General features: G+C 41.6%; 2 protein-coding genes across 4 annotated transcripts in view; one reads left to right on the forward strand and one right to left on the reverse strand.

Annotated features, from left to right (window-relative positions):
• Window positions 1-12,742, reverse strand: LOC110535550 (mitogen-activated protein kinase kinase kinase 8). 3 transcript variants are annotated; one of them, XM_036935255.2, is made up of 8 exons: window positions 12,248-12,742; window positions 11,414-11,796; window positions 9,814-9,987; window positions 8,804-9,065; window positions 5,213-5,319; window positions 3,816-3,968; window positions 2,224-2,467; window positions 1-2,016 (listed from the first exon to the last, which is right to left on the reverse strand). In XM_036935255.2, the coding sequence occupies exons 2-8, from the start codon at window positions 11,768-11,770 to the stop codon at window positions 1,886-1,888; spliced, it is 1,428 nt and encodes a 475-aa protein (XP_036791150.2). In that variant the 5' UTR covers window positions 11,771-11,796; window positions 12,248-12,742; the 3' UTR covers window positions 1-1,885. The 3 variants fall into 3 exon arrangements, with proteins under 3 accessions (XP_036791150.2, XP_036791151.2, XP_090045928.1); XM_036935256.2 differs by having other exon boundaries at window positions 11,414-11,846; window positions 12,248-12,634; XM_090189802.1 differs by lacking the exon at window positions 11,414-11,796 and having other exon boundaries at window positions 12,248-12,644.
• mtpap (mitochondrial poly(A) polymerase) overlaps window positions 12,554-19,685 on the forward strand; it is a 26,214-nt gene continuing 19,082 nt past the window's right edge. The window contains exons 1-3 of the mRNA XM_021620616.3: window positions 12,554-13,035; window positions 18,840-19,006; window positions 19,143-19,376. Coding sequence (XP_021476291.3) covers window positions 12,858-13,035; window positions 18,840-19,006; window positions 19,143-19,376 — 579 coding nt within the window. The 5' untranslated portion in view covers window positions 12,554-12,857. The remainder of the gene's footprint in view (window positions 13,036-18,839; window positions 19,007-19,142; window positions 19,377-19,685) is intronic.

Consider the following 19,685-nt stretch of genomic DNA (forward strand, 5'->3'; position numbering starts at 1 on the left):
TTGACTTTTTCATTTTATTCAGATGAATTATATGACATGTTATTCAGTAATTCAACTTCATATTGAGACAAAGTGACTGAAGTAAATTTACAAAATCCTATAGACATTTATCTCATTAGAAAACCACAAATCCAATAGGTAAAATACATGTAAAAGATCATTGATTACACATGTACTACACAGTGTAACTTGCATAGCAAGTACTCAAAATATAATATTCAGATTCCACAGGAACAAACAAAAAGTTCATTCAGACAATATGGTTTGTACAAACCGCAAATACATTGTCAGAAATCATATTGACACACAGAATGTCTCAATCATAAGACACATGCAGACATTTCTTTACGCTGAAAAAAAAAAAAAAAAAAAAAGTTTTTAAATGGTTCTTCCTAAACTCTGAAGGTTCCTTGGGGAACTCTTTCTCGATAAAGAACCTTTGAGTTAAATGTGGGGTTCTTAACGTGATGATTCTTCGGAATTCTAAAAGGTTTTTGAATTGTATTGAAGCCTGCAGATTTGTCCCTTTCATAGCACACAGTAAATTGGCCAGTGTTAACTAGTGTTGATTTTTCAGTGTAACATTTCTAGTGTTGATTCAAGTTAAATTAACACTGTAGAGGTAAATGAACACTCAGTAGTGTAAAATAACCCCATTGTTGGTGTTAATAACCAGAGTTGAACCAAAACCACACCCATCATTATCATATTTCCCAGCAGGCCCTAGTGCAGGTAGATTTTTTTTACATTGTTTTTAAAATGTTTTTGCATGCACATTGATTGATTCAGAAATCCTATGCTACTCAAATATAAATAACATAGATTTTTATAAACAAATCCAATCTGTTACTTGGACTTGTTGCACCCGTTACTGAAATGGTTGTTCCAGTTTAGATGTTTAAGATATGAGTATCTTAGTCTCCCCAACCCTGGCAGTCATTTTGAAGGCAGGTTGTGGGTGAATAAAATGTCAAACATTGAATATCTGCAGTCTGGCTGGATTCCAATAGGAATTACACATCACTTATAAAGCCAGCATAATGTGGCCTGTAAAACTATGAGTTTCAGGCCCCGCAACTAGGGACTCAAAAAAGGCCTTATGAAATATGTTTCGTTTTAAATAATTTTATTTTAATGACAACATATTCACTTAGGATTTCTCTTGGTGAAGCCACAGAACTGAAAATTAGTGAATGCAACAAGCATGTCTTTATCACTAGCAAACAGTCATGGGTAGTACTTTTAACTCTAATATTCACTCGAAAGGCACCCTGGGAAATATGCAAATAAGGCTTAAAACCCTACACCGGTTTTGGATTTTGGTATGGTTGTTCAAAGAACCATCCCATTTATGCTTCTTCAAAGACCCTAACATGGTTCCCCTATGGCATCGCTCTCGAGAATGTAATTTGGTTCCAACTTGCACCTTTATTTTTAAGAGAGCAAGAAACAAACTTGTAAAACATGCTAATATATCATATATCTACAGAGCACATCACAAGATGTCGCTTATTCCACTGTTGACCAATGAAACCCAGAGTTACTGAGTAACATCTCTTTCAACCAATGAGGCTCAGCACTGTTGAGAGATGGCAAACTAAGATAGCTACAGCGTCCATTTCACCTGCTCTACCCAACCCTCTGTCCTTCTGGTGACTCTTTCAAAACATATCAGACACACATTCACCATTGAGTCTTCATGAGTTCCAAACTCAACTTCCTGAGAGTCTCTGACCTATCAGTTCACCCATACCAAAATGTCCCCATGGGGATAATAAAGTCATTACCTTAGTACCAGGCTAAGGTTAAAGGTTACAGTTATAGCTTTACCAGACCAAATTCTGTCAGAGGTCTTACTAAATGTGTCTTTGGGTTACGGTCAGGGTTAGCCATACTCTGTAGCAGGGGGGCCTCTTACTAGATTATAGTACCCAGTCATTGCCCCTAGGTCGATGTACAGTGATCCCTTCCTCCTCAGGTGGGCAGAGTCCTCAGGCTCAGAGTACAGAGACGATTCTGCAAAAAAAAGGAATTGTATTGTTATTGGTAACATACGCTCTCATGAAGTTTCATACAGATGTTAGTGTGAGGAAGTGCGTAGGCATTTTACCACAGCACAGTTAACATTTTAAGTCCCTGCCTACCTCTGTAGGGAATATGAGGAACAAAGTATATTTTAGGGAAGTACGATAATAGAGAACAGGAAGATATATAAGTCCCTACCCTGTGTGGTGTCAGGCTGCTGGCTGTGCTGCCTCAGAGGGTGGGAAGCCTCCACCAGGGCTGAGTCCAGGCTCCAGCAGCGTGGCTGCTCCTCCCTGGGAGGGTTGATGGCCTCGTTCCTCAGGAGCTCGGCTGCAGAGCTGCGCTGGGCAGGGTTCCTCTCCAGGGCTCGCTCCAGGAAGGACCTCATGGCACCACTGCAGTCCTCTGCTATGTCCTCCAGGGGAGGGGCCTGCTTGTGGATCTGAGGGGAGCCATGGAATTAGAATTGGAGTAAAGCCATCCTACCTCTGTGGTAGAACCATATAGATAATTAGGGTTTCACAGCTATTCTTAAGGTTCTACACTCTAAAAAAAAATGCTGGGTTAAAAACAACAAAACTGTGCATCCAGTCTTCCGGTCTCAATAACCCAGCATCGACAACCCAACACTGCTCTTTTTAAAGAAAACAACCCAACTAGGTCTGATGCAACAGTTTCACATATGAGTCTTCTATGGAATGTGAGAATGCGATGTCAGGTTAGGCGAGACCTAGCCACCATCACTATAAGCATTCCTTGTCTTTTTAGTCATGGAGATGGCTAGGTAAGAATAAAAGCTATCCTGCAACTCGTGCCATCTCTGGGCACAACTCCCCGAGTGTAAAACAAGTTTCATGTACAAGTAGGGTTGCAAAATTCCTTGAGCTTTCAATAAATTCCCTGGTTTTCCCAAAATATTGAATCCTGGAATAAGATCGAATTGCTAAACAACCTGCTTGTGTCATGCTTATGTTTGCAATAGCCTAATATTACAACAGACAAATAACTACATTTGTTCCAACTGTTTTGTGTACAGGCGGCAGCGTGGAGTGACTGCACACTGAGCAGCAGCTGAAAGGACTTAGGCTATTGGATGCCGCATAAGCAGAAATCTCAGTATTTTTAGCGACAGAAAGTCAGGTTCGGGAACTGCAGCCAATCCCAAAAAAAAGAATCAAATCAGGAATGTGATCATGAAAAACACTGTTAAAAGCTAAACAGAACTATTGTACTGAGCCTGAAGGAGTATGCTGACAATGTGCCAGAGACAGATGCAGCATCCCAAATGGCAACGTATTCCCAACATAGTGCACTACTATTGACCAGGGCCCCTAAGGCTCTGGTCAGAAGTAGTGCTCCATACAGGGAATAGGGTGCCATTTGGGATGCAGGCAGTCACGTTAAGGGATCACATGATGTTTGAGAAATGATCTTGCAAGAATCTAGGCCTATGCCGTGGAAATCTAAACTGGGTGATGAAAACATCTGTCTGCTTCAAAGACTGACTACAAGTGGGGGTTTCCCCTCCTTCAGCCCTGTCAGTGTAGCAAGAGGAAAGCCTGTATGTTCACCATTCACTTATCTATACACTTCATCCATCCACTTTCCATTGTCCCATTACTTAGTGGAATGACTATGCAGAAACAACCTCTGCCACACTACTTTATATATTTGTGCATTTATTGGAAGTGCAAAAATCATCTAATAGTTGTTGTTTTTTTACTTTCAGGAGATGCTTACTATGTAGAGGTAGGATGGGTAGAGAGGGAGATAGGGAGAGTAGCACTTACTATGTAGAGGTAGGATGGGTAGGACCTGCGTGGGTATCTCCTGACCCAGGGCGGGCTGCCAGTTTGCATGTGGATAATGGTGGTTCCCAGACTGTAGATATCCGTCTTGGTGTTGTGTCCTCGACACAGAACCACCTCCGGGCTCATATACATCTGAGGAAGAAAACACAAGAGCACAGTTACTCAAAGGGTCAATGGTTACTCACAGGGTCAATGGCATAATGTCAATTGTTGAAGAAGAAAATGAGTGTTTGGACAGTACCCCATATTTTTCTTCATCAAATGTAAAAAAAATAAAAAATAAATGTAGTCATGTTGCCAGTGATAATCATAACAGTTATAAAATGAATAATAAAGTGTCTCTATGACTATGTATTAATACAGGAACCCTAAGAGCAGCTGGGCTGGTGTTAGGCTCGGAACTGCACTGTGTACGGTCTGTGAAATGTGAAACAGTAAACATCAGACCAGAGTCCATCTCTCAACTGGAATTTCCAGCCTTCCCCCATGTTAGCTAATGTCAGCCTAGTCTCAGCAGCTCCACTCTGTTGGCTAGCTATCTCCCTCCCTGTTATTAATGCTGGGTGTCAGTCTCTCTGCCCTGGGACTTTCCCACTCAGCCATCAGGGGTATAGGTCACCACAGAGGGGAGGAGAGGGTTGAGGAGAGGATTAGGAAGAGGACGGAGCAGAGGGAGGGTCGTGAGAAAGAACAGAGTGAATGCCTCCTCCAAGATTTTCCCAACTGAATAAGGATGTAAATTGGAATCTGAAAATGCTAGTGTTCAAAGGCCTTCAACCTACTGTATTATTACTGTATTATTACTGATAAACAATGTCAATGTCAACTCTGTAGCCTATGCAATGCACACAAAACCTATAGTCCACCTATAAACCTATACATTATCTCATTATCTCTTCGTGTTTGATGTGATCCCCCTGCACCATTTCCTTTGCTATGGGACACTGTGAGACAAACACTGACACGTCTACTAACTAAATAATTTTCAGAATGCCCTGAGGCATCGCTTGATCTCAATCTTCAACGGAAAAACTGCCGCTTTCCCTTTTAGTAAACACACCTATTGAACTTCACACAAAGTAAGAAGTTGTTATTGTTGTTGTCATGTCATAGGTCACCAGGAAGTAAACTGAAATCCCCCACCCCCCCCCCCCCAAAAAAAATGAATTGACTGAATTGAAAATGAATTGACCCTAACCCTGTATGTCATATCGTAGGCCTGAGAGTGTCTTTTGTTGTTATGTCATAGGCTTGAGAGTGTCTTTTGTTGTTATGTCATAAGCCTAAGAGTGTCTTTTGTTATGTCATAGGCTTGAGAGTGTCTTTTGTCGTTATGTCATAGACCGGAGGGTGTTGAAGAGAGCAGAGTCACTTACCTCTGTGCCGCGCAGGTCCCTAGGGGTGTACAACTCCTCTGTCATCTGCACCGTCAGGCCAAAGTCCACCAGCACCGCTTTGTCTGACATCAGAACAATGTTGCTGGCTGAATAAAGAAAGGGGGGGGGGGAGAGGGTGAGTGAGATTCACCAGAAAAGCTGTGCAGTTCAGCCATGTCAAAGCTAAAGAACATGTGTTGCAAGATACAGTATAATCTCAGAGCCTAATATAGTGTGTGCTAACATGCTATTCTGTTAAATGTTTGTCACAAGGTCCACATTTCTTCTATCATTTGCTGAAATTGCTCTTGACATACAGTATGTGTGATAGGAACTGTATGTACATTTAAGGAAGCGAGAAGTATCAAAATTTGCACTGATGTAAAGTTAAAGTTCACACAGAGCATGCTATGAGGCATGTTGAGTCTCTGAATGGCTTTTGACTGAGCTTAAAGAAAAAGGGAACTAAAGCGTTTAAAAGTCATTACTGAAGTCAAACAAACATCTTTCAGGGTTTTGGCACAGAATTTGACAGTTATAATGAATAAGCAGGCTTTTCCCAAACCTCCTCTCCATCCTTGCCCCCCTGATCCCTTACCTCACTGAGGTAACATTACATATTTTGTGTGTCCCAAATAGCACCCTATTCCCGATATAGTGCACTACTGTTGACCAAAGTCCTATGGGCACTACATAGGGTACTTCATAGGGAATAGGGCGCCATTTGGGATGCGTCCTTTGACTGGAGGACAGGAAGAGCACAAGACCACAGTGAAACGTCAGAAAGTAATAACTCACTGGTTTCTTCTAAGAAGCCCTACAGTCAATCCTGCTGCAGGGAAGGAGGGAGGGTCTGACTGGAATTTCCAGATGCTACATATAGTGCATTTAGTCTTTAGCCAAGCCCTGATTGACTGACTGGACGATAATAGACTGGTCCACAGGTCTTTGTTTAAAGTTCATTGCAATACATTAACCTCTATAGATAGTATAACTTTTACTAGGGAACACCCAACATTATAAAGTTAACGTTAATACAATACATTTACTGGAGGAGAGGGTATCGCTCGCTGAGTTTAAAGCTCTGCTGCTGACCATTGCAATTGTTTTTAATTTACAGTATTGTGCTCGTGTCGCATGTACACGCGGACTACTTCCTGCTGACCTTTCGCCAGGTCCCCCTCAAAAAAGGGAGTTTCTAACCTCAAAAGGTCTTTTAATGGTTAAATTAAGGTAAAATAAAAATGCATTTATCAACACAGTTTTGACTGATGTTAGCTGTAGCGCCACAGAGATTTGAATGCTGTGTTGTGATTGACTTTAGCTCACTACAATCTTGGAAGCAAATCTCACGTGCGACGGACAGCGCTGCGCTACTCCACTGTTAGCTCACTGCCACCTGCCTGCAGCCCTAGCCTTGCTATCTAATCTATCTCGCTCTAAAATCCTGTGTTTCAGCAACTTCAGTAGCTAGCTAATCAGATACTGGGTGTTGCCCCAAATGGCTCCCTATTCCCTATATAGTGCACTACTTTTGACCAGGTTAAAGGTAGTGCACTAAATAGGGGTTAGGGTGCCATTTGGGACAACCCCTATAAAAACCGCGTTAGCTACCTGTCTGACCTGAACACCGTCAGCAACACCACAGCTTCATCCTGCCTTCTTACAAGGTGGTTTCTTTAGTTGTCTGTGGTTGAGTTTCCTATGAAGCCGTTGGTTCAAGGTGCAGTTTACTCTAAAGTCCTATCTTGGTTACATTTGACATAAAGTGGATAGTGACAGTAACAGCCCACTGGGCACACCATGTCATTTCAATGTGGAGCATTAGGCAGTATTGGTTACATACGTTGATCAATGAGATTTCAACCTATTTTCCCAATATGTTATCACCATGCTTTCAACCATCTAAAAGCACAACCAAATTCCAATAGAAAATCACTGTCTGGTTTTTGGTTTGGTTGTCACCTAAACTGCACTTTCAGCCATTTAAACGCACACCAAAGTTCAAATGGGACTACAATGTCAGATGTTTTGTTTTTACAACAACTTAATGTGTCATCACTGCTTCATCTAGTAGCACAACCAAATGAACTGGAATGCAGTTAGTTGAAATTACATTAAAGTACATGGTGCAAGTGATCAATGCCATTTGAGAATCTGTGAAGATTTTTATAGCAATTGTTTCGATTTCCAAAGACCTTCAACCCTGAACATGCACGCTTTCCACGATTATATAAAAATACATTTGTTACAGTAACTTCAAAATGTGGTCATGGATGCGTTACTCATTTTAAAGTTGAATGTTACATTAGTTTGTAAGATAGTAAATAGCCTAAAGTTAAGTCTCTTACAAAAGTAATATTGAATTGTGTTTGGTTGACAATGCAATCAAGCACAATTCTACTGCGTGGATAGTTCCCTCTGATCCACTGGCTTAATCCTATTCTTTAACTTTTATTTTTGGTTGAGCTGGAGATGTGAATCCAACATGTCATTTGTTAATTTGTCGACAGTTAATAGGCTATTTACTGTATTGCAAAAGTGATATTGAATTGTGTTTGGTTGTTAACGCAACCAAATATAAACTTTTGAAGGAGATCGCTCCATCTTTGCCAGTGAGTCTTGCTTTACAATGTCGGATTCACGTCTCCATTTTGACCAAAAATCTAGGTGAAAGAATAGGACTAAATCAAATCAAACTTTAAATTCTTTAACTTCCATTTTTGGTTGAGATGGAGACATGAATCCAACATGTATTATTACCTGTATGTTCCATTTGAAATCCTAGGCCTACAAGGGCTGAATTTAAACAATATCTGTTTATGACTGCTCAAATGCTATATAGGCCTAAATAGCATCATTGAGGATATATGATTCATAAAGTATGGTTACATTTAATTTGCTCTGTTGAACCTAATGTTGGAAGTCATTTGATAGTGCCAGTGACTCTATTAAGTGTAGATTTCTCCACAACAATTCTCACGATAGCACATTGGTAATAGTCAGTGACAAATATCAAAGCTAAACTGGGCTTGGTTAAAACCCTGGATGGGAGACAGAAATAAAAACTGCTGTAGATAGATCGACTCTCCAGTAGGAGGTGCAGCCCAGCCTACGTTTTTTTTCTTCTAGTGGATATTACGTTGAAGATCTGACGTTTTTTCAAAGGTACAAATTCAACATATCTTATACAAGGTTTGTCTCTGTTGAAAATTGGTTACCGTGATGGCATAATCCTGTGGATGAAACGTTACCCTCAAAACAACTTTTTTTTTTAAAAATTCAATGTATTTTCCACGTAGATTCCATGTCATAATATACTGACAAATTATGTTGAAACAACATAGATTTAACCAGCTTGGGCCCAGTGGAGGTAACACATATACTACTAGTGTACATGTGTGTGTTTTGGACACATACCTGGGTTCCATTTTTGATGTGTTTGGGGCTAGAATTTGAGAAAAACTGAGTTTCTAAACCGTGGTAAAAGCAGAGGCTATAGGCCTATAACTTGCTCTAACTCTAATGCTTACTAATTGAGTGTACTAATGTGCATTTTTTTTACATTTGTTTTGGGCATGTTCCACTCACGTTTGATGTCGTGGTGGATGACATTGTGAGAGTGCAGATACTCCAGGCCCCTGAGGACCTGCTGGGTGACCCAGATGATCTCAAACTCCCTCATGGGTCCACAGCTGTCCAGTTTCTCCAGAACCGAGCCTCCCTCGCCGGCTTCCATGAACAGATGGATGTTCTGGTCCCAGAGCAGAGCACCGTAGAGCTCTGCAATGTTCTCGTGGCGGAACCGGGCCTGGATCTCCACATCGGCTGGTTTGAAATGCTCCATGGGGATCTAGTAGCATGAATAGAACCATTAAGGCATTAAAGAACATCCTATAGACATTATATTTAAAAAGAGATTTAGACATGTACAGTAAAATATGTCTATTATGCAAAGTATCTACACAGTCTTTAGTATGTAAACATTCCACTGACTATGGAATTGCCAGACCAGGAAGCCACTCCCATCGTGTGTAACTCTTTGTGGGCGGAAATAATATAAAAGCCATATCCTCTTCTACCCCAGGTGAAGTACCATTGTGATTAGAGTGCCTGCCTCAGATTGGAAAGTTGGGAGTTCAAACCTTGGCCGGGTCATACCAAAGACTGTAAAAATGGGACCTGATGCGTCTCTGCTTGACACTCAGCACTAAGGAGATAGATTGGGGGTTAGGCCCTGCGATAGACTAGCGTGGGGGGTTTCCTGTGGGGTAACCAGACAAACACTTTCAGTTTCTATCTGTCTGCAATACTGGCTTTTGAGATGTCGCAGATAAATATTTTTCTCTTTCTACAGTACAGAGTGTTCCTCTTTCTAGATGTTCTGTTGCAGCTTTCAAAGTTTTTGGGTGCAAAGACCTGACTGACTTCACATGTGACATTCTGCTTTTATATTGGCCTAACAAATTAGTTTCTATTGCTTTGAAAACAAAACTTCCTGCCAGAAATCAATCTTGGCACATAGATCGGCCAGCGGCAGTTTCGAGAAATCCACTCTGCAAACATGCCAGACATTCCTGCACGCGGACTCATTGACTCACCCGTTTACATGCCATTCGCTTCCTGGTAACGGTATCCTGGGCCAAGTGGACTTTCCCAAATGAGCCCTTTGGAACATGGCCGCCGGAACCTGGAGTCTTGTAGGTCCACATCCATGGAAACAGAAGTACATCCAAATCGATGCGATAGCGTCCCTTCTTCAGCACCATGTGTTTCTGCACAGAAGTAGTGAAATACAGTGTGAAAGGTGCTGCTGAACCAGTAAAGGCTTTAAATAACCCTACAGACAGATGGTCTATACTTGACCACATACATACACGCAGACAAACAGACGGACTGATTGACTAACAGACGAAGGGACAGACAGTTTCAACCACACTTATACACACAATGCCACTTCTAAGATTTCATTGTCCTTTGCATATGACAAATAAACTTTGATACACTGTATATACAAAAGTATGTGGACACCCCTTCACATTAGTGGATTCGGCTATTTCAGCTACACCCATTGCTGACAGGTGTATACAATCTAGCACACAGCCACACAATCTCAATAGACAAACATTGGCAGTAGAAGGGCCTTACTGAAGAGCTCAGAGACTTTCAACGTTGCACCATCATAGGATGCCCCCTTTCCAATAAGCCAGTTCATCAAATTTCTCCCCTGCTAGAGCTGCCCCGCTCAACTGTGAGTGCCGTTGTTGTGAAGTGGAAACATCTAGGAGCAACAACTGCTCAGCTACACAAGCTCACAGAACGGGACTGCCGAGTGCTGAAGCGCAGTTCGTAAAAATAGTCTGTCCTTAGTTGCGACATTCACTACCGAGATCCAATCTGCCTCTGGAAGCAACGCCAGCACAATAACTGCTCGCCGGGAGCTTCATGAAATGGGCTTCAATGCCAGAGCAACCACACACAAGAATATGATCACCATGAGCAATGCCAAGTGTTGTCTGAAGTGGTGTAAAGTTCGCCGCCATTGGACTCTGGAGCGGTGGAAATGCGTTCTCTGGAGTGATGAATCACGCTTCACTAGCTGGCAGTCCGATGGATTAATCTGGGTTTGGCGGATGCCAGGAGAACGATATCTGCCCAAATGTATAGTTCCAACTGTAAAGTTTGGTGGAGGAGGAATAATGGTTTGGGGTTGTTTTTCATTGTTCGGGCTAGGCCCCTTAGTTCCAGTGAAAGGTAATCTTAATGCTACAGCATACAATGACATTCTCTAGACGATTCTGTGCTTCCAACTTTGTGGCAATAGTTTGGTGATGGCCCTTTCCTGTTTCAACATGACAATGCCCCCGTGCACAAAGCGAATGTCAATACAGAAATGGTTTGTTGAGATCGGTGTGGAAGAACTTGACTGGCCTGCACAGAGCCCTGAGCTCAACCCCATTGAACACCTTTGGGATGAATTGGAACGCCAACTGCAAGACAGACCTAATCGCCCAACACCAGCGCCCAACCTCATTAATGCTCTTGCGGCTGAAAGGAAGCCCGTCCCCGCAGCAATGTTCCAACATTTTGGATTGTGATGTCCACATACTGTACACCACATGACCAAAAGTATCTAATGAGACCTTTGTGGGGAAAGATACAAAAACATACAAAAACCCCACTAATGTCCTGAAGTCTCACCTTGTTCAGTAACACACCCATCTCCTCAGGCTGGTGCTGCAGTGATTCTGGTGGCATGTTAGAGATCAGGTTGACGAAGGAGAGCAAGTCCAACACAGTCCCGTACCGGACCATCCCACCACCGTTCCCCTGCTGTGTGCCCTGGGTCCCTCCCGTCACCCCTGTCACTTCGTCCCCCGAATCATCCACAGTCTCCTCGTTCTCATCCATCTCCTCCTGAGAGAGACCTTCTTCACACAATGCCCCAGCCTCTTCCTCCTCGGTGTGATAGAGATTCTCAACAGCGCCAATGATATCCTCTATGTTCATGTGAGCCAGCAGGAGTTCTATTCCAGCATTGGCATATTTGTAATCCATTTTGATATTCTAGCTTCTGCTGAGTTCTGAAATGGAACGGTGATGATTCATTAGGAAACTGAAATTCCAATATGGGCTGGAAAATAATGACATATAATTTATAGATTGCAAATTGACCGCAAGAAGCCCAAACAGATATAATATCTGACTAAAATATTTCAAACCTTGTATACAATCATATACCTCTCTATTATGCGTGGGAATACTTTTGAACAGATTTCTTAAATTAAAACCACTTGTAGATTACTTGCTCGTGTTTTTTTTAGAAAACTTGGGTGGCTAATAAAATCACTCGCGGACCTACCCTGCTGTAGGTTATCGCTAAGTGAAAGAAGAATGTACTCGAGTGTAGACTACGTCAACCAATTGCCCTCCCAACACTGCAACACTGAACACTCAACATAACTAAAGTCACTAACATAGCAAATATAAACGGACCATTATTTGTTTGAAATAGCGTAATAACGATGTGCTTACCTGATTCTTTGTAATAAATAACGTAGGGTAGGATCCCCTCCGAATACGCTACTCCATTCTTGCGTCCGACTGCTGTCAACTCTAACGCGCACTAAAGAACCAACGGACTGTAATTCCCACTCACGAGCTAGGAAGTACAAGAGGAAGTCCTTATCAGTCTCTGTGTTTAGGTGGCATTGTGTAAATAAAAACATAAGCCGAAAGTGGTGTCTTGCAACTTTAGTGTATTCCTCTGTAGTTTCGTTTTTCTTTTCATAGTCTTGGATTTCCCCCTAATATTTGATTTCTGTAGGCAACAGATTCATCAAATTCCATGGGATAGTGCGGTATTTTCACTACTCCAACAATTCTGCCTGTGCTTCGATACAAATATTTCGCAATGTGCCCTGTTGTATATGAGAGAACTGACTATATAGTGACAGCATGATTAAAAAAAGTGTCATCGTGAGACTATTTGCAGGTTACATAACTGAGGGCCCATACCATACACTCGTTTCAATCAATTGATCACTTTGGTCTTGCAAATATAGGAAAAACGCAAAACTCATGTTTGACGCTGATTGAGCTTTGATTTTTGTCAGGTTTCGGATGCCATAGAACATACACACGCATGCGCTTTCACGGTAGTCTCAGTGCAGCGATGGCGTCTTCCATTGCGGTGTGCAGGTTGCATTTGAGGGGCAGCCTCTCTAAATGCTTTAAAAAAGTAGATTCATGTTTTCAAAGAAAGTTCGGAACTAGTACTGCTGCTACGAAGACCGATGCACCCAATAAGAAATATAAAATCGGTAGGTTTCTCATCCACCGACCACACACACACACACACAACAGGGCTGTAACCACATGATTTATAACGTTAGATTGCTGACGTTGCTACCTAGCCAAATGTGACCGACCGGATCAAATAGGTCTTATGTAGCAACATTTGCATTTTATTTATTTGTTTACATTGGTGAAAGTAGAGACTCAGAGTTACAGAATGGTATATCATCATTTTTGAGGAACAATGGTTAAGTAATTCTGCTTTGAAAGTTGATAAACTTCTCACTTTTGAGAACGGCCTTTGAATGTTTTGGTAGCTACTGGAGAGCTCTTCTTTGTCTACACCCATTCAGCATCGTTCACACCCTCTTAAGCTTTAGCCCCACCCATCTCATTTCGATCTCGGATGTACAGAGCCACGCTCAGGCCGACGATTTGTTTACCACTGATTTCAAAACTAGATCCGCCAGAGAGTGGAGATCAACACTTATGCAGTTCCACTACACATTACATTAAAAAAACACGAGTTCACCAGGATTACCAACACACCTGCCACCACCATGCTTCACCTTAGGGATAGCGCCAGGTTTCCTCCAGACATGATGCTTGGCATTCAGGCCAAAGAGTTGAATCTTGGTTTCATCAAACCAGAGAATCTTCTTCCTGATGGTCTGAGAGTCCTTTTGGTGGCTTTTGGCAAACTCAAAGTAGGTTGTCATGTGCCTTTTACTGAGGAGTGGCTTCTGTCTGGCCACTACCATAAAGGCCTGATTGGTGGAGTGCTGCAGAGATGATTGTTCTTCTGGAAGGTGCTACCATCTCCACAGAGAAACTCTGGAGCTCTGTCAGAGTGACCACTCCCTGACCAAGGCCATTCCCCACCAGGCAGCCAGCTCTAGGAAGAGTTTTGGTGGTTCCAAACATCTTCCATTTAAGAATGATGGAGGCCACTGTGTTCTTGGGGACCTTCAATGCTGCAGAAATGTTTTGGTACCCTTCCTCAGATCTGTGCCTCGACACAATCCTGTCTCGGAGCTCTACGGCTTGGTTTTTGCTCTGACATGCACTGTCAACAGTGGGACCTTATATAGACCGGTGTGTGCCTTTTCAAATAATGTCCAATCAATTTAATTTACCACAGGTGGACTCCAATCAAGTTGTAGAAACATCTCAAGGATGATCAATGGAAACAGGATGCACCTGAGCTCAATTTTGAGGATGTGAATACTGACAGTACCAGCCAAAAATGTGGACTCACCTACTCATTCAAGTGTTTTTGTTTATTTGTCCTATTTTCTACTTTGTAGAATAATAGTGAAGACATCAAAACAATGAAATAACACACATGGAATCATGTAGTAACCAAAAATCAAAATATAGTTTATATTTGAGATTCTTCAAAGTAGCCACCCTTTGCCTTGACAGCTTTGCACACTGTTGGCATTCTCTCAACCAGCTTCACCTGGAATGATTTTCCAACAGTCTTGAAGGAGTTCTCAAATATGCTGAGCACTTGTTGGCTGCTTTTCCTTCACTCTGCGGACCAACTCATCCCAAACCATCTCAATTGGGTTGATGTCGGTGATTGTCGAGGCCAGGTCATCTGATGCAACACTCATCACTCTTCTTGGTTATATAGCCCCTACACAGGCTGGAGGCGTGTTTGTTCGTTTTCCTGTTGAAAAACAAATAATCGCCCCACAAAGCGCAAACCAAATGGGATGGCGTATCGCTGCAGAATGCTGTGGTAGCCATGGTGGTTAAGTGTGCCTTGAATTCTAAATAAATTACAGACAGTGTCACCAGTAAAGCACCCCCACACCATCAAACCTCCTCCTCCATGCTTCCCGGTGGGAACCACACATGCAGCATGCAGATATCATTACTTTCACCTACTCTGCATCTCACTAAGACATGGTTTTCAGAACCAATAATCTGGCTGTCCTCATGAAAACCAGTTTCATCATAGCGCTTGATGGTTTTTGCAACGGCACTTTCAAAGTTCTTAATTTTCCGGATTGACTGACCTTCATGTCTTAAAGTAATGATTGACAGTCATTTCTCTTTGCTTATTTGAGCTGTTTTTGCCATAATATGGACTTGGTATTTTACCAAATAGGGCTGTCTTCTTTATACCACCCCTACCTTGTCACAACACAACTGATTGGCTCAAACTTATTAAGAAGGAAATAAATTCCACAAATGAACTTTTAACAAGGCACACCTGTTAATTGAAATGCATTCCAGGTGACTACCTCATGAAGCTGGTTAAGAGAATGCCAAGAGTTTGCAAAGCTGTCATTAGGGAAAAGGGTGGCTACTTTGAAGAATCTCATATAACATATATTTTGATTTGTTTAAAACTTTTTTTGATTGCTACATGATTCCATGTGTTATTTCATAGTTTTGATGTATTCACTATTGTTCTACAATGTAGAAAATAGTCAAAATAAAGAAACATCCGTGAATGAGTAGGTGTGTCAACTTTTGACTGGTACTGTATGTAAACATGCTATTTCAGTTTTTTTAATACATTTGCAAAAATGTCTAAAAGCCTATTTTTGCTTTGTCATTATGGGGTATTGTTTGTAGATTGATGAGGAACAAAATTAATTGAGTCCATTTCAGATTAAGGCCATTCCATTTGCTCCGTTCCAACTATTATTATGAGCCGTCCTCCCCTCCGCAGCCTCCTCTGCTGTACAATGTTTTAACCTATTTTAACAGTTGCAGCCGATAGGATTTTTTTTAGTGACAAAATGTTTGTGCCGCCTGGCTTCGTTTAGGTCAGGGATGGGTAACTTTGAGGTAGGGGCCACAAAAAATCTCCACCCAGTGAACCTGCCCTGAACTTAGTCACAGTTACTCAACCTTGCACCTTAGAGGCTGCTGCCCTATGTAAATTGACATGGAACACTGGTCACTAATGGAACACTGGACACTTTAATAATGTTTCCGTATTGTTTTACTAATTTCATATGCGTCATACTGTATTCTAGTCAAGGCCATCCTTTTCAACTATTGCTGTACATATACTATTCTATCCTACAGATATACTATGTATTCTATCCACTTCCTGTCCACAAGGTCTATACATCCCATATCATATATATTTATATTCCGGACCCCGACATTGCTCGTCCTAATTTTTCTATATTTCTTAATTCCATTATTTAACTTTTAGATTTGTGTGTATTGTTAGATATTACTGCACTGTTGGAGCTAGTAACTCAAGTATTTTGCTACACCTGCAATAACATGTGCTGAATATGTGTGTGCAGCCAATAACATTTGATAAGGAAATCAGTCAATTGAAATAAATTCATTAGACCCTAATCTATGGATTTATTTTTACATGACTGGGAATACAGATAGCTTTTAAACTTTTCTTTAAAGGTAGGGGCGTGGATCAGAGAACCTTTCAGTATCTGGTGTGACCATCTGCCTTATACAGCTTGACACATCTCCTTCGCATAGAGTTGATCAGGATGTTGATTGTGGCCTATGGAATGTTGTCCCCCTCTTCAATGTCTGTGCGACGTTGTTGGATATTGGCGGGAACTGAAACAATGCTGTTGTACACGCTGATCCAGAGCATCCCAAACATGCTAAATGAGTGACATGTCTGGTGAGTATGCAGGCCATGGAAGAACTGGGACATGTTCAGCTTCCAGGAATTGTGTACGGATCTTTGCGACATGGGGCCGTGCATTATCATGCTCAAACATGAGGTTATGGCAGCGGATGAATGGCACGACAATGGGCCTCAGCATCTCATTACGCTTCTCTGTGCATTCAAATTGCCATCGATAAAATGCAATTGTGTTTGTTGTCCGTAGCTTATATCTAGCCCATATCAATACACCGCCACCACCATGGGGCACTCTGTTCTAGAGGGCGACCGATTAATCAGAATGGCCGATTTAATTAGGGCCGATTTCAAGTTTTCATAACAATCGGACATTTTTGGGCAATGTTTTTTTTATACCTTTATTTAACTAGGCCGAAGTGTAACCGAAGTGAAATGGCTAGCTAGTTAGCGCTCGCTCTGAGCCTTCTAGTAGTTGTTCCCTTTGCTCTGCATGGGTAACGCTGCCTCGATGGTGGCTGTTGTTGTTGTGTTGCTGGTTCGAGCCCAGGGAGGAGCGAGGAGAGGGACGGAAGCTATACTGTTACACTGGCAATACTAAAGTGCCTATAAGAACACCCAATAGTCAAAGGTTAATGAAATACAAATGGTATAGAGGGAAATACTCCTATAATTCCTATAATAACTACAACCTAAAACTTCTTACCTGGGGATATTGAAGACTCATGTTAAAAGGAACCACCAGCTTTCATATGTTCTCATGTTCTGAGCAAGGAACTGAAACGTTAGCTTTCTTACATGGCACATATTGCACTTTTACTTTCTTATCCAACACTTTGTTTTTGCATTATTTAAACCAAATTGAACATGTTTCATTATTTACTTGAGGATAAATTTGTCAGAATAATCGGTATAAGCTTTATTGGCCGTCCAATAATCGGTATCGGCGTTGAAAAATCATTATCGGTCGACCTCTACTCTGTTCACAACGTTATCATCAGCAAACCGCTCGCCCACATATTGTCATACACGCTTATCTGCCTGGTACAGTTGAAACCGGAATTCATCTGTGAAGAGCACACTTCTCCAGCATGCCAGTAGCCATCAAAGGTGAGCATTTGCCCACTGAAGTCGGTTACGACGCCAAACTGCAGTCAGGTCAAGACCCTGGTGAGGACGACTAGCATGCAGATGAGCTTCCCTGAGACGGTTTCTGACAATTTGTGCAGAAATTCTTTGGTTGTGCAAACCTACAGTTTCATCAGCTGTCCAGGTGGCCGGTCTCAGACGGTGCCGCGTGAGAAGAAGTTGGATATGGAGGTCCTGGGCTGGCATGGTTACACGTGGTCTGTGGTTTTGAGGCCGGTTGGACGTACTGCCAAATTCTCTACAATGACATTGGTGCTTATGGTGGATAAATGAATATTCAATTCTCTGGCAACAGTTCTGGTGGACATTCCTGCAGTCAGCATGCCAATTGCCTGCTCCCTCAACTTGAGACATCTGTGTCATTGTGTTGTGTGATAACTGCACATTTTTAGAGTGGCCTTTTATTGTCCCCTTCACAATGTGCATGTGTAATGATGCTGTTTAATCAACTTCTTGATATGCCACACCTGTCAGGTGGATGGATTATCTTGGCAAAGCAGAAATGCTCACTAACAGGGATGTAAACAAATTTGTGCACACAATTTGAGAGAAATACCCTTTTTTTTTTTTTGTGTGTGCATGAAACATTTCTGGGATCTTTTATTTCGGCTCAAGAAACATGAGGACCAACAATTTGCATGTTGCGTTTTTGTATTTTTGTTCAGTGTAATTAGCGCAGGTACTCCTCTTTCTAACGTCTGTTTTCCGTTTAACAAGCGCTGTAACATGGACATATGGCAGTGTGGGAACCGTAACCCTATAAAGCTAGTGTAGTAATCTAACCTTTTTTTTTCCGTTTTTTGAAAATTATTTATTGCTGATATGAAAGATGCATTCCTTATGTTTCCCAAACTGTGCATTTTAACATTCAGAACGAGCGTCAGGGTTCTTTAATAAAACTCCCCCGGCCAGAACATACTGAAGGTAGTTGGCGTCCTATGAATGTTATAAATTAACTTGCCATGATGTGACTCTTTGTTTTTGCCTTGTCTTTAGAATTTAATGATGGCTAGATTTCGACATGGGTTACGATTTTCAGACCAAAATAAATGATATCATCTTGCTAAAGTATGTCTGTTTTCTTGGTTTTAGACTCAAAGGATGGAAACAAATCTTTTTACACAGTCCAAGAGGAGAAGATAGAGCAGGCAGAGAGATCTGTCCTTATCAGCTGCCCGGCCAAAACCAACGAGAAAAAGTTCCTCAGCTATTTATCCAGACATGGAGATATCAACAAATGTTTCTTTTATGAAAGCTACGTAAGTATTTCAGTTGTGCTAAGATGTGAGTCTACAAATAAACACTCAGAAATAAGTAAATAAATAAAAAACATGCTGAAAAGGTTGTGAAAGATAACTGACTGTGCTGTCACTGTGCTCATGTTTGGCCTTCCAGGGTACATATGCTGTGGTGGAGTTTTCCAACAAGGAGAGCCTCACATCACTCCACGAAGGGACGGCCATCCCCAGTATCAACCATGAAGCTACAGTGCCTTTCAAGTCCAGACTGCTTTCGCTCAGAAACGCTGGTCCTGTGGACATGTCCAACGACCAGTCCGCCCCTCCGTGCCAACCACAGACCACCATACACATTAACGACCTCATACAGAGACTTTCCAAAGAAGCCAGTGTAGGTCGACATGACCTGGTTTCAAATACTAGCTAAACGACTGAAGTTGTCTGTCTGAATAAAGATTAGCATAGATACATAGAGTACCAGTCAAAAGTTTCTACATTGTAGAATAAAAGTGAAGACATCAAAAACTATGAAATAACATATATGGAATCATATAGTAACCAAAACAGTGGTACTACAAACAAATCAAAATATATTTTATATAGCCAGTCTTTAGTAGCCAGGCATTTGCTTTGATGACAATGTAGAAAATAGTCCCAAAAAATTAAGAAAAACCCCTGAATGAGTAGTTGTCCACATTTT

The sequence above is a fragment of the Oncorhynchus mykiss genome, chromosome 11, assembly GCF_057628025.1.
Source record: "Oncorhynchus mykiss isolate SJ-2025 chromosome 11, ASM5762802v1, whole genome shotgun sequence".
NCBI lineage: Eukaryota > Metazoa > Chordata > Actinopteri > Salmoniformes > Salmonidae > Oncorhynchus > Oncorhynchus mykiss.